At 42.2% G+C, this 14,589-nt stretch overlaps 1 protein-coding gene across 2 annotated transcripts in view; it reads right to left on the reverse strand.

Moving 5' to 3' along the window:
* LOC124405724 (cyclic nucleotide-gated cation channel subunit A) overlaps nucleotides 1–14,589 on the reverse strand; it is a 39,724-nt gene that overhangs the window by 1,526 nt on the left and 23,609 nt on the right. For both annotated transcript variants that reach the window (XM_046880876.1, XM_046880877.1), the window contains 7 exons: nucleotides 11,519–11,667; nucleotides 10,479–10,595; nucleotides 10,200–10,380; nucleotides 7,126–7,373; nucleotides 6,185–6,340; nucleotides 5,624–5,834; nucleotides 5,180–5,368 (listed from right to left, as the gene is read on the reverse strand). In XM_046880876.1, the coding sequence (XP_046736832.1) occupies nucleotides 5,180–5,368; nucleotides 5,624–5,834; nucleotides 6,185–6,340; nucleotides 7,126–7,373; nucleotides 10,200–10,380; nucleotides 10,479–10,595; nucleotides 11,519–11,667 (1,251 nt within the window). The remainder of the gene's footprint in view (nucleotides 1–5,179; nucleotides 5,369–5,623; nucleotides 5,835–6,184; nucleotides 6,341–7,125; nucleotides 7,374–10,199; nucleotides 10,381–10,478; nucleotides 10,596–11,518; nucleotides 11,668–14,589) is intronic.

Raw genomic sequence — 14,589 nt, forward strand, 5'->3', positions numbered from 1 at the left:
TCGATAAAGAAATGAATACACGCGAAAAGTTCTGGATTTAAATTCAACGAAAACGAGACTAAGAGCACCGAAATCCAGAATCCAAAATTTGTTAAAGCCTATAATATGCAAAACTCATGTGTACAGAATCGATGTTAATTTTTTTTCTCAAATATCACTAGGTCAAGATATATCTTGATCCAATAATACGCGTGTCCTTTGTGAAAAAATGGGTCCCGCATATCCGAGTGATGAATAGCTCGATCGTTTTTGAGGAAATACTCTTATACGCGTTCGATAAAAGATTCTCTCGGAGGAAATTTCCTGGATAAATTTCGAGGCTGAAGACTCTTGAATGAAGTTGGAAAAGAAAAACCGATGAATCAGGCCGAACAGAGCTGGGCTCGGAGTAACCATTTGCCGGAAGTGCTGCGTTATATCATCAGCTTACAGTCAAGCTCTGTACATCGATTACACCCGTTGCTCCATACTCCCGTTTCATCTTTCGCCCGATCATCCCTCTGCGAGGAGACAAAAAAAAGCCGGCTCTGAGTGCCTGTAGGATTCGATCAAATAACTAATTTCCCCTGAATAGACAGAAGGGAAGATGGCGACTGAGCTCCTCGTCGAGCAGGAATGTTACATAAACACCGAAGCCGTTTGAGCCGGCCATTGCAAACACCCTCAAAATACAAGACTAAGCCTTATCAAAAGGTTCAGACTGTGGTAAAGGGCCAGTTGCGTAATTGATTATTCGATTTGATCGGATTAATGTAAACTATAACAGAAGTGAAAAGCTTTTAGAACGCTACAGGGTTGAATTCTCGTACATACCGACGTACGTCGAACAAATTTTTCCAATGAAATTTCCACGCCGTAAGATTACAGTTTTTGATTGCGATTTCTGGGCTGGATTACTCGTCGCTTAGCGAGCTCAGCGAGGCACGTCATTTGACTCGAGATCAATCTCTATCAACCTTAAACGAGTGTCTTTCCCCACGAATCAATCATTCGGACGAAAGCAGTAGGTATATAGTCTGGATTCCCGGTTTCAGATTACGACCCAAGGGCGCCTTCTTGGTATTTTTTTGTTGCAGTATATATAATACGTGTACAATCTATATTTTTTTGCTAAAAGAGAGAGACAGGAAGAAAAAACTCACTCCATGATCGGCGTATGCTTTTAAGGGCACAAAAGAGGGGGAAAGAAACGAGATAAGTAAAAATGCGTTCTTTGTAACAAATTCGTTGGAATGTAACGAAAGGTGACAATTATGTGATGTGAAAAATATCTGTGGCAGATTATAACAAATTTTTCAGCAGGGTCTGGATTAATATGTAACGACGTGTTTTTTTTTGATTTAAAACACTTTCATTCCTTATTTAGGTGTCCACGTAAAGTATGATGTTTAGAGCCAGAAAAGAGTGTAAATTTTTGAAATTTTATCACCGAGTGCTACTAACCGGAATAAACTGCACGTTTGAATGGACTCAGTAGGTACCTACTTGCTGCATTTTCCTCTATTGCGGTATTCGGTCTCATTCCTCAAAGCGAGATATGGAGTCGCGTCGTGAGTTCCCAGTAAATTCTCCATTTATTGCATGATAGCAGGAAATTTATTTCTTCGAAATAAAGGAGTTTTCCGTGGGAACCCCTCCGAGTCCCTTCGGCGAGAGCCTGTCACAGCTCCCTGAAATTTCTCCCTCTATCTCTCGCGAGCATGAACGCTATCGTGAAAAAATTTTAGCAGCTTGTATTTCGTACGTTATACGGCCGGAGATTTTGTTATTTTTGAAAGAAACCTCTTCTCGCGAGTCACATTTTTATTTTTTTTTATTTTTGTTTTTTAATTTGATGAGAGAGACAAAGAAGTCGAAACCAAGACAAAGTTGCGATACGACCTTCTCGCGATTAGTATAACGGAAGTAAATTCAAAGAGTGTAATCATTCAGTAGTGAAACCGAGGACCTTCCTTAATCCATTTGATTATACTCAAATTAAGGACTCGATTATACGTCGATTATACGGAATATCGCTTCCATTATGTAAGCAGAACAACGCAACTTGTCCCGAACCGATACTCCTGAGTGATGATTGCAAATTGTTCTTCCGTTATATCCTTGTCTATTGTTCGAAGTTGAAATTGCTTGTTGACTGGAGAAAACGAAGCTGATTGTGCGCCGTTTAATCCAACAACCAATTTCCCGTAGAATTTCACTACTCAAAGACCATTCGGGATCAACCAATTGTGAATAATGAATAAGCGAATAAATACAATGTTAATTTCACCGTGTTGAGTAATCCAGATTTCCGATTCACGATCACCAACAGCAATGTTGACACATATTTCACTCTTGCCTACTATATGGATACCTACACGATAATTTCGTACGTTCTTTGACCAACAAATTGGTGGGATTACGGTTTTGATACCTTAATTCACCAAAATTTGCAAATTGTTGGTGGTAGCGACAACTCGCGTCAACAGTCCAGATAAAAATGCGAAACCTTTATGAATTTTTATATCTGGCCTAAAATTGCGCACAAGAATTAAATTCACATGAATTTACTATTTCATTTCGTCTTTCGGGATACGATTGAAACAAAATTCCCTTCACGAAAGTGGAACTTTCATCCGCCTCGCATTCTCTCACGTCCACCTTGCCGACTGATAGTAATCACAGTTTGTCAATTAATAATTACGAGGGACCAACAACGTGGTCGTGAATTAATAAACAGCAGTATCGAAGCCAAATCGGTGTCGCGTCGTCGTTTTGCGTAACCGGAGCTTTATATAAGTACCAGTTGTTAATGGTGTCTGATATGAGCGTTGCACGAATTATTGAACGTTTGAAAATTTAATTACTCTGATACCTCGGAATTACACAAATTCCTTCGGTGTATGAGATCGGCAAACGCGACGCAAGGAGTTCAAATTCGAAACATTTCTCGCTTTTACCGTACGGAAATCACCCTCCACGAATCTCAGGGGAAAATATGAGGTCTTTCTGTTCCATCGGAAAATATTCGCGGAATGATTATAATTCTTAATTGTATCCTGCAGGCTATCGATTCGGCGGCTGAAGCGAGAGGATTAGGTGATAGTTTGGGTTGTTTGCGCTCTTCGGATAATTTTTGGATAAATATCACGAGCCAGCTGCTTCGGGGTGACGATGGAATTTTGCTTGTTTACATTGACCCTCGGCACTTGGTTGCGACGACGGTGGTCCTTTATTGATCCATCAATAAGAGCATCGATGAGCATTTATCAACGCAGAGTTTGACTCGGTGGGGTAAGGAGGAATTTTATTGGGATTTTGGAATCCAATTTACTCATTATTCAAAAGGACTTTGAACTTGGGGCGTTTAATTGGTCTTTTCAACCCTCCGCAATGCAGTTTCTGTGTGCAATGGAAAGTTGCAGGAACAAATCGAGTTTCGGAATTTAACACGTCGAAAATACTGTTTAAATTGATTTAGAACGTATAGATATATATTCTATGGAAATTTTTACGCTAGAAGCTTCGATCCCGAAATACTTTCTTCCGATTAGCAAACCATCGTCAGATTCCACAGCTCGTAGGGTGAGACGCGGGTCGCCAATCACTTCTGACATTACATATACGAACTCGACGACAGCTTCCCAAATCACATTTATTGACGTTGCGGTCCGAATTCCATAAATTATATCGTTCGAGCTCGACGTCTTCGACTGTTGGTACGCGTAAATTATCGTTCTGGATTCTAACTTCGACAAATGTACCTATGAGTAGAATAAATCATCTGACAAATTGATTTTTGGAACTGGAAATTAATACAAAATCAAGTTCTTGGTCCACAATTCAATGTTGACTATTCGTCTAATTTTCATTTTTCCCTGTGTTATAATTATCATTCTAATGACAAAGAAAATATTCATAAGCAAAATTTGAATAAAAAATGTTGAAAATTTAATTGAAAATGTACATTAAAACACAAAAATGTATTAAAAAAATTTCAGTTCATGCTGTATAAAGGATTCTTTTTCGAAGTATGGCCGAGTCTGTATAGCACGAATTTTTTAAAGTTCACACGTATTGATCTCCTTCTTTGGCTTTGATCGTTTGTTGCAAGGATGGATGAAAATTGTGACTTGAACCGAGGAGATAGATTACATACACCCCTCGGAGGAAATGAACCTATTACAGGGAGAAAAAAATTTCTTGGAATACTAAAAAACTTTTCTTCCAAATACCCGATACGCGTTTAAACATTCATGGACATACCCCACGAAGTCAAAGGTTTCATAAAATGGAAAACTTGCCATTTGCAGGCTAAATTCGCTCCGATGATTCTGTATTATAACGAGGGGTTCGAAAAGCGCGGCCCCAAGACGACAGACAATGCTTTTCTGCGGCTCTGGTTTCTTCGTAACCTTTGACTAATTGGTGCTGTTATTTGCGAGAGTGAGGCATACCGACGATCGATCGCATTTTTCTCTTCTGTACAATATATACACGCAATCAATCCACCGGCAGATGCGTGATTCACGATGCCTCGTTCTCACTGATCCCAGTGTTTTCGTCCAAACTACAATAACTTTATACGATAGCTGGGTGGCATCGTATCTGGGGTATTGAAACCCACTTTACGAATCTCGTTGCTATAGTAAACCTTCTCGTAAAGTCCCCCGCCCCCAAATTCCCCTTCGAATGTCAAGATATCGACTTTTTACGGCTAGCCCGTTATTTCCGTCTCTTTTTTTCAACCATTTCTTCATTCACTTTTCTTTCTTTCAAGATTAGTATTAAACTTGGGCAACTCCCTGCCTTATAACTTCCAAACACGTACCGCCTACTTGGCATTTTTTATGCAACCGATTTGTCCCCATTTTCACCGAGATTCGTCGTTTGCATTTCGTTACATTGGTGAAAACTAAAATTCGTTAACGTTACGACGAGTTTCCGACACAGGTGATAAAATATCTAATGATCATGTAAGTTTTTTTTTTTTTTTTTTTGGATCGATATGCAATGAATAAATGAAGGTAACAACCATTGGCAAGACCTGAATGCTCAAAAGTTCTATAAATCACGAAAATGATTAAGAAAATTGATTCAAAGATTTCTAACACTAACACTAACATATTCAGTGAAAGATTGGAAAATTGAATTCGATTGAAGAGCGCTTGAGATATCCAAAGACTAGACATTAACTCACCAAGTCGGTCAATCTTGTCGGCGATGGAGTCCTTCGCCTGCTTGGCACCCTGGAAAACATCCTCGTCAAGAAGACCGTCTTTTCTGAGAAGTTGGCACCCTCGTTCCGTGAGGGAGTGTCTGGCATCCGGGTAATCAGCGAGGGCTTCCCAAAGGTCCCTTTTTGCGAGGCAAAATAGATCGGAGTAGCCTGGAGGAAAAGAATTTGTCCAAGAAGGTTAAAAATATGGATGTAATCGGTGAGCTTTCGACGACGGGGTTAATGTTGCAGGTATATAAGGGGAAACAGGTTTACGTGTACATCCTGCAGGGCGGAGTTAATGCCGATGCTGAGTAACAGCGTGCGCCAAGGTACAAAGTAGATTCCCTGTTACGTGACGTACATTTTATACTCCTGCAGCAGCCGCGAGGCTCCTCGATAACTCAGCTAGAGAGATTTACTCACCCAATGATCTCACGTTCGCCGTTCTTCTGTTCCCCGTTCTATTACCAGCTATCTCGAGGACGCTCACTTCGCCGAAGACACTTCCTGCCCCGAGAGTCGCTAGGACTGTTTTACCGTCGTCAGCCACCACTATCAGACGCCCCCTCTTCACTATGTACATCTCCTTGCCCACGTCTCCTTTGCGGCATATGTAATCCCCAGGGCTGAACACCTGCTCCCGGATTTTCGATGGAAACGCAAGAAATTTGTATTACGTTTTACTGAAATTATAACCGCGTCGCGTTTTTGAGGTCGGAATATGGTTCGAGGATTTTTTAAATTCTTTCAACAAACGACGAAGGTATTTGTTTTTCAATCACGATTTCAGATAAGTTCATAGCTTATATTTGAAAAATAATGATCAATTTTTTTTATCAAGTCACCCCGAGGATTATCTTTTTTTTTCTTTGCGATTTGGGAACAGATGAACGAAAGAACTTATATTTAGGAAGAGGAAAAGTAAAATGGAGCACGGATCGATGGACTCGAAACATGTACTATTGTTGAGTTTATTTAAATCACCTGAAGGCGAAGCTTGAGCACCAATTCTTCCAGCAATCCAGGCTCGCAGTCTTGGAATATTCGAACCTGTTTCAAGGTGTCCAGGTGAACGTGAATTGCAATTTCCGCTTTGAGCTTATCGGGAAGAGCTCCGAGTACACGTTCCTCGTCCAGAGCCTGCAGACACCGAAACAGGATGAAGAAATTGAGGTTTTTTTTCTTACTGCAGAATGTAGATGAAGAGACTTAAGTCTGAGCTCGAGAAAGAGATTGGCTTGGAAAATCAGAGAATTCGATCTGTAATATTCGAAAAGAAAACGGATCACGATCGTGGAGGTCTAGGATCTTTTGCTCCATCGACAATTCGACGTTCCGTATTACGAAGGGTGCGGATAAAAAGTCTTTGACAAAATTCTTACTTCTAGTGAAAAAAGAAAAAAAAAAAAAAAAAACTGCATCTCTCGAAGAAAGCTGCTGCTAAAAATTTGAAAACGTTATACAGGATCGTTACAGAGGATCGCGTAAGACACATTCGGAGATAAATCCGTCGCCCACTTGTCTGCTTCGTGGAACAGCGGGCATCGTTCAATGTAATCTTACGGAAAGGGGGTAAGAACACAAAAGGATAGCCGATGTTCAGATATCGAGAATTTGCTGAAAACTAGTGAAAAACTTACGGCGACGATTTTCCTCCGATACTATCGTTCATCCCCATAGAAGACGCCTTCCGCCTCGCGGCGTGGTCGAGAGTCGCAAAATGTGAATTGTAGCGAAAAGCCTCCCTCGACTTTCGCTACTTTAAAAGCACTTCGACACACCCCCGTTTGACATTTACTTAACGACTCTCGTCCGCGTATCAGCTTACTTAACACTTTCGCGACGGCAATAATTCCCGGATGACAATGGCCGATGTGCCATATTGGCGTCGGCGACTCGTCTCGGGGGTATAATAATCTGCTCACCTGTTTGTTCGCCCAGGTGTAAGCGAACCACCTTATCACTCTGGCCTCCAGCTCCGTGGAAACCTTCCGAAATTGCATGTATTGCTTGACGCCGTCCATGCGATTCTGAAATTCAACTCTAGCGACGTTCATGTTGCTTATCATGCTACCGATGTTTCCAACGATCGTTGCGAATATCAAAACTCCAGCCAGAAAGTCAGCGACGACGAAAAGGTACTCGGCGTCATTTTCCGGCTGCGGTGTTTCCCCTGCGGCAGTAGAAATTCCGGTCAAACTCAACTTTGCAACACCAACGACGTGTATAGATTAGGTGAAATTTTCGAGTAGAAAATGGAAAAAAAAAAAGAAAATAAACAAATTCCAACGAGTACCTCAGAGCTTTATATCGGCGTAGACATTCGAGTGTTATTATTATCTCCGGTCATGAGGGGAGTTGAAAAGAAATGAAGGATAACCGATTACTTCGTTTACGTTCGCGCGGTTATACTCGTTTGTTCGTGATGGATTCTACGGGGTAAGTATAAAACCAACGGGCGCCATAAAAGATCGCGTTGCGTTTACCGACCCTTTTTCCTTTACCCCTCGTGTCTATATTATATATATTCACGTTGAAGAAAGTTTACCGCGTGTTCCGCAGATACGGCTGAAGATGTAAGCACTTCGATACATATTACAACCGTCTACCCAAAACGTTTCTCTGCCCCCAAGGTAGATATACGAAACCGCTATAAAACATATCGGATAAAAAAAGAAAGAAGCAGAAGAAGAAGTAGAAGAAGAGGAAAAAATACTGAACGCTGTTGAAGATTGAAGGTTCCGGCAAATTGATCCCGCCCGATATTTCTCTCTTCGGTAAATAGTCGACGGTGAAAGGTGGCAGCTAAGAAAACCAGCCGGAGTCACCCTTCAGAGATGAAAACAATAAAGGTCGAGTCACGTCGTGATCATTTTCTCAAACAAGATAACTGATTGAAGTACGACGATGAAAGTCAGCGATATCAATTAAGGTCCAAGTCTTTAGGATAGTCGTTATGGTTTCTCCATCAACAGACGTGCGATTATATCGGCTACACAATTATAATACGTAGGATAAGAAAGAGGAAGTTGCCATTTTTGAGATTATAAAAAAAAAATAATAATTATGCTGGTCATGACTCGAATAGAATGGGACCGAACTTTTGCCTACATCGTTGATTTTCTTTTGCAATCGCAAAAAGTTTTTCACGTTACCTAAGATGACATTGATTTTCCTCCTTTTTTTTTTACAATTTCAAAAACACCTACTGTTACCAGTGAGGAAAAAAAAACTGTGCGCGAATGTCGTGTCGTGTTATGTTTCAGACTCTAGACCGACGTGAAGGTCTCTAGTAACATTGGGACTATGTTTTGTATTTCGCAAAAAGATACCCTATTACGAATTCTGCTACGAAGATTTTTTTACGAGAAAGAGAGGAAGAAAGAGAGAAAGAGATAGAGAGAGAGAGAGAGAAAGGCAGACGAAGTTTAATTGGTTTTCGTTATCGCTGCTGCAGTCTCCGAGTTAGAATGATTACACAGAGAAAATCGTGTAATCTGAAACTTTGGTGATTTTGCTATCACAAGACAATTTGATTTGTCGACTACGTTTGAAACGGATGATCTAATACCCGCCATGCATACGTATCTATTCGTACAATTTCACCTATTGTATATTGTATATTGTATCCATCTGTCCACTATTCCATCCACCAAGAAACTCTCGATGTGCGTGTGTATATTTATGCACGTGGATGGATTCGCACGGCTGCTGCTCGCCTATGGATGTACTTGTTGGACGTAAGTATGTATGTAGGTATGCACGTAGTACGTAACCAGCTAGCTGCCTGGGTGGATGAATCTATGTACGTACACAGAGGTTCTGATCCGCATTCCGCATGGCAACAGCTGGGTGTCAAATGCAATAAGGTACCGCCGTATTGTTTCGGTTCGAAGGACCGCCATGCCAGCAAGTTTCTTTACGGGCTTTAGGTCGCGTTCTCCATCATGGCTGAGCGAACAACCCTCGCTAATTAATTCAAGGTCGTCCACCGTCGGGATTTCCACGATTTTCTGAAGAATCGTAGACCGCTCGTAAAGGGTGGTTATAAAAATCACCATTTCACACGCGATGAGCCTGACAAATTTCTTATCCGCGATTTATCCCCTACCATTCGGTTCTTCCAACTTGGCCTGGGTGCTTCAAACTTCTATAATTTTCGTACACGAGGTAGGGACGTAGGTATACCTACAAGCTCCTAAATTTAAAGAGGATGTAGTCCTCTTCCTTCCTTTGCTCTGATTTTCATACCATATTACTTGAAAACTCTTTCAACGAACTTTATTCCTGAGCTACTTGACGTCAAAACCAATTTACCATGGTTCTGAACGTCGTTCCTGCACCTAACAACTTGTTCAGGCTTCTCGTTTGTCTCGATCGATCTCAAAGGAACTTTTCCATGCACGTAATACCAATAGAACGGATTTTTTTTTTTTTTTTTTTTCATTTTTCATTCAAGTTTGTACACCGACGGATCAAAATTTTATTTATTTCCCCCTGATCCGATTCCGAGAGTTTTTTTTTTTTTTAAACTTGTGAGATTATGTTCTATTTTCAATCAAGCTCATCGCGATTCACTGCTGCTGTTCTCTCGTTGTCGCATCGGTTCGATCAACACTGTGCCTGATTTTATTCATGCAAAATAAAACTAGAACTGAACGAAGTACGCACGCAGCGCTGTATATTAACGAAAGCGAATATTCTCCTGTGCTTGCTCTCACGGCTATCGCTCTTTATTTTCTTCCTCTCTGCAACTAGGAATAAATATTTTTTCCCGCATTCTGTAACAAAAAATTACCTAGCAGATAACCGACGGTTAGAAGTACACGAGTGCGTTAGTTGTCCCGAGTTTCAAAGTTACGTACACAAAAGTCGCTCGGTGTAATGGTTTCAGGGCAATTAAACGGGGGTTAAAGGCAAGGTAAAGATTCTACCCGCGGCTTCTGCAGATATCGTATGAACTACTCGTTGGAACATAGCCAGACTCTCGAGGACTCACCAATTGTTGTCAGGGTAAGCGTGCTCCAGTAGAAGCTGTAGATATATTGTCGGGCGAGGGAGGCGTTCCTGGCTCCATTCAGGTTGTAAACCCAATTGTCAGAGCCAAATCCCACCACGTAGCTGATCGCAAAGTACAGACATGCATTCCAGTGGATGAGGACTAGGATGGCGAGAACCACCTGTAACAAGGGAACCAGAACCCGTTCACACCCTCCGACATCGATTCTTCATCCTCGGCTCCATTTCGTCGTCAATTTATCCATGTAGCCGCACCTACCTTGCATATCCTAAAGGCATTCGGGTATCCGGTTCGGGTTTCAGTCTTTTCGAAGTATTGCCACATTCGGGACAACTTCAGTAATCGATTGGTCCTTACGATCACGGGACAAGGTACCTGAAACACATTCGACGCAATGCTCTGAATCGATGAAGATTTGCAAACACGATTCGCTCTCAATTCCCGGAATAATTTTGCGGCCTTTCAACATGGTCGAACTTATACCGAAGGCAACGCCTTCTCTCCTCAATTTCTTTACTTCTTTCGCGGTAACAATCTCAGGCTGCACAGTTCTGTAAAAAGTGCGACCCTTGATTTATGGCTGCGATCTTGCGAAGCTAAGCGAGAGACGCGAGAAATGGTACTTTAACAACGACAAATTAGAATCTCGGACAAAAAGCTTGTCTTGAAGTCTGAAGGATATTCGTGGCTTTACGTGATATAAACGGTTCTCTGCCATTCATCCGCTTATCGGTATTTGGCTCAACCCCGAGTCAACAAGACGATGCAGTTCGTGGTTTAATTCTGGATAACCACCGTCATGTCGGAGCCAATGTTACTCGACCCAGAGACAAATGTTCGAGCAGCATGACCTATAACCATCGACGTAAGTACGCCCATCCATCCAGTGCGTAAGCCTACTATCGATATTTTTGTACCATTTTCTATCGCAGCAGCATATCCCCTGATTCTGGTCTCAAGGTACATGCCCGCGTAGTCGGTGGAATCAAGACAACTGCCAGATGTCTCGATAAAATCAACCTTTTTGTTCTTAAGTCGTGTCAGAAGCAGAGATCCACTCTCCACGTTATCGGGTGACTACGGCAGTGTTATTGCCTCGCGAATTTCGTGACCCGAAATGTAATAATGCTCCTTTGAAATAATATATCGATGGATACCCAACGTTCGTACGAGTCCCCGATTTTCCCGTTCCAGCTTCATCAATGTCCTGCGACTATCGGCATTAAGGACGTTACGAAGAGTTTCCAATGCCGATAATACGAGAAAGAAGAAAAGGAGATACTCTGGCAAATGGTTACCTGTACTTGGCAGGAGCTTGGACTCCACCAAAAGTAGGCGAGATCCGTGGGAAAAATAGCGAGGAAATCCAGCCGCCATCTAGCAGTCTTGAAGTAATGCTGTCTGAGCCGTTTCGCATCCCTTACCATCAATCCCTGCTCCAGGTACCCTGAAAGAAATAAAAATTATCACGCCACAGCTCGCAAGCCTCCCGCTTCTGCCCCCCCCCCCCCCCTCCAATCGTAAAGCCTCTCGAGGTTCCTTTCCTCACAATCAGTTGGATATGGATCGCTGCACATATCCATCTCGCACGGTCCTGAACCCCAATTAGGACCCTTACGTGCAGGCTTAAGCCATACTCGCGGTCACTCTCCTTGATGCCTGGAGTGGTCATCCAGCTATCATACATATTGATGGATTGGAGTTCCGCAAACAAACGAAATACCAACTGTAATCCAGAGGCAGTATGGATTCGGATCTAACAGGTTTCCCCCTCGTTCAACGTTTCTGGAATTCTATCAGTTGTAGGTAACCCAACCTGCGGAAATGATATCCGCTATGCGCGAAGGTTGCTTAACCGGTTGATGGATTGTTTAGGGTTACACGATGTTGCAGAAATACGGAAGTAGAGTAGTACGACACAAAGCCGAGCTTTCAACGTTTATCAAAGTTTCAAGGATCCGCTTCTTTTCGCCTTTGCCGTTAAGTACATACCTTGTATGTTATAATAATATGTATATGTGAATTTCGTATCTTGTTTCTGCCATAACTCTGTCCCAATGTCGACCATTCGTCGTTGCGAAACTAATGAAAACACCGAATATTTGCCAGCAACAATAGAAAAAAAAAAAAAAGCATTTCGAGTGAAAAATATTGCAAATCAGACAAATAGATCAGCTCAACGAACAATCCCGAGAGCAGAATTCGAAATAGAATTTCATTTCGTTCCATCTTTTTCATCCTTCGTCTCCGAGAGCGAAGTCACTCTGCCGAGAATCGAGCCGATTTAAGTTTCGTACTTCCCGAGGGACGCGTCGAGCTTCCCAACTGTTCTCTTCCGCCGGTGTTACATGCATATTTCCTGGAGAATTTCCAGCCGCGGATAAGGCGGAGGAAAACGGAGTTCCCGAGTACCTTCGAACCCAGCGCCAGCCGCCCGTCTAACCTTTTCTTGTCCGTCTCCGTCATCCCGTGCAATATTTCGTTAGTTTAAAGACACACGTGTTGCCGGTGAACACGAACCCTCCGCGACGTCAGGTCGGGTCAAAGATCCAATAAAGGAAAATACAGTATCAACGGGGATAGAAACGTCTGTCATTTGGCGTGGCGAAGAGGGCGGAGAGGGTGGAAAAAAACGAAACGCTCCGGCTCCGGGACTCGACTACGTTTCATTATCTATTATGAATAATTGTTTGCTCAAAAGCAATTTAGCCAAGACGATAGTGCGAATACCAATTACACCACCGGTCGCTCCTTTCATCGCGCCCTCAAAGCCTCGCCCTGGGACGATAAGGGGGTGGCGGAAAATCTATTAGCTTGACGGATTAAACGCTGTTTAAATTTGCGACATTTGCAGACCGCTGCTGTTGCTGTTGCTGTTGAGATTGCGGGGTGCAGTCGCTGTAACTTTTTCGATTATCATGGTGCATATGGTAAACCGCGTTAAGAACGTGTCGAGGAAATTGATAGCGCTGATCGATCTTCGGAGTGTCTCTGCGTGTCTGTGTGTGTGTGCGTGCGTGTACAAGTTAAATTACCTACCAACTCCCTCGAGCTCAAGACGTAATTCCACCAGCTCGCTACTTCGCGTCTGCATGTACTCCACTATGTTACTTATTGATCACTACGCGAGAGAAAACGTTGTACAGTATACTCTAAGCATTAGCGATCGTCGAAGTAATTAAGGAACAATACAATTAGGGTAAACGCAGAGCCTTTCATGACACCCGGGGGAAAATTGGTCGGTAATTGTTCTTGCATGCAACGTTTTGTCGTCCGTCCAGACTGACCTCGTATCTCAATCCTTGAACACGCGATCAATTGCGATAATACATAAGTCACATTTTATCGCGACATCAAGGATTCGCGACTGCATTTTTACAAATATATTCGTTTACAGCCCATATTGCAAGATACTTGCGATCGTAATTTCCAAGAATATGTACAAACAAAACCTCATCTTCTCCCATGTTTGTAAACTTTTGTTGTGCTGTAACTATTGAAATGCTACGGATTTACCGAAACCCCCAGGACCAACAACCCTTTTGCTTTCTAGTGTAGATCGGGACTTGCGTTGATCGTTCTTGGTCCCATTGGCTCACCCTAATCCACGTGGCTGACCCGGACTTCCGTGAAAATGGGTTGGAGAAGGACAGACCTTGAGTCTCCTTGAAAGTTACGTCGAACTCGTTGAGAATCAAGAGTGTTTAGGCTTACATCGAGGCGGGTTCACGGATGTTGCGTTTTAATCGGGAAAAAATAACACCTTCAAATCTATCGCCAAACTTCGAGCATATCTTTTTTCCCCGAGTGTAGAATATGAAACGGAGTTTCCTCTCTTCTCGAATTTGAAAACGTGATTAAAAGAAATGAATGAAATCTCATTCAGGCATCCGAGATACCGACATTCGTACGTAGAAAATATGCCTCTTTCGGTCTCTGGTATGTGCCACAAAAATTTCTGAAACGCAATCTCTGTCTCAACCACTCCAACCTCCGTTGGTGAACCGAAACTCTTGACTTTTCAAATCTATGCTTGCTTTGGTTTTACCTAAGAACGGTTCATGCCGAGGATTTTCCAAGTTATTTGAATATACTTTGTTCAATCTCGCTGCAGTATTACACGTTATTTCTTCCATCCAACTTGTATAAAATACTCTGCAAAAAGGTTACGCCCGTTTTTTTTCTCTGCGGATTTCGACGTACGGCATATGTATCTTATTCCGATTTACAGGATATTAGATTTGACGTACAAGAGTGATCACATAATAGACAAATTTGTAGAGAAAATTTTCACCAGTTTGTTAAAAAACAAAAAAAAAGATGCATTTTTTCTTACAACTTTCTAACCGCCTTTTCTTTCTTCGCACAA

The sequence above is a fragment of the Diprion similis genome, chromosome 4 (genome assembly GCF_021155765.1).
Source record: "Diprion similis isolate iyDipSimi1 chromosome 4, iyDipSimi1.1, whole genome shotgun sequence".
NCBI classification, from domain to species: Eukaryota; Metazoa; Arthropoda; class Insecta; order Hymenoptera; family Diprionidae; genus Diprion; species Diprion similis.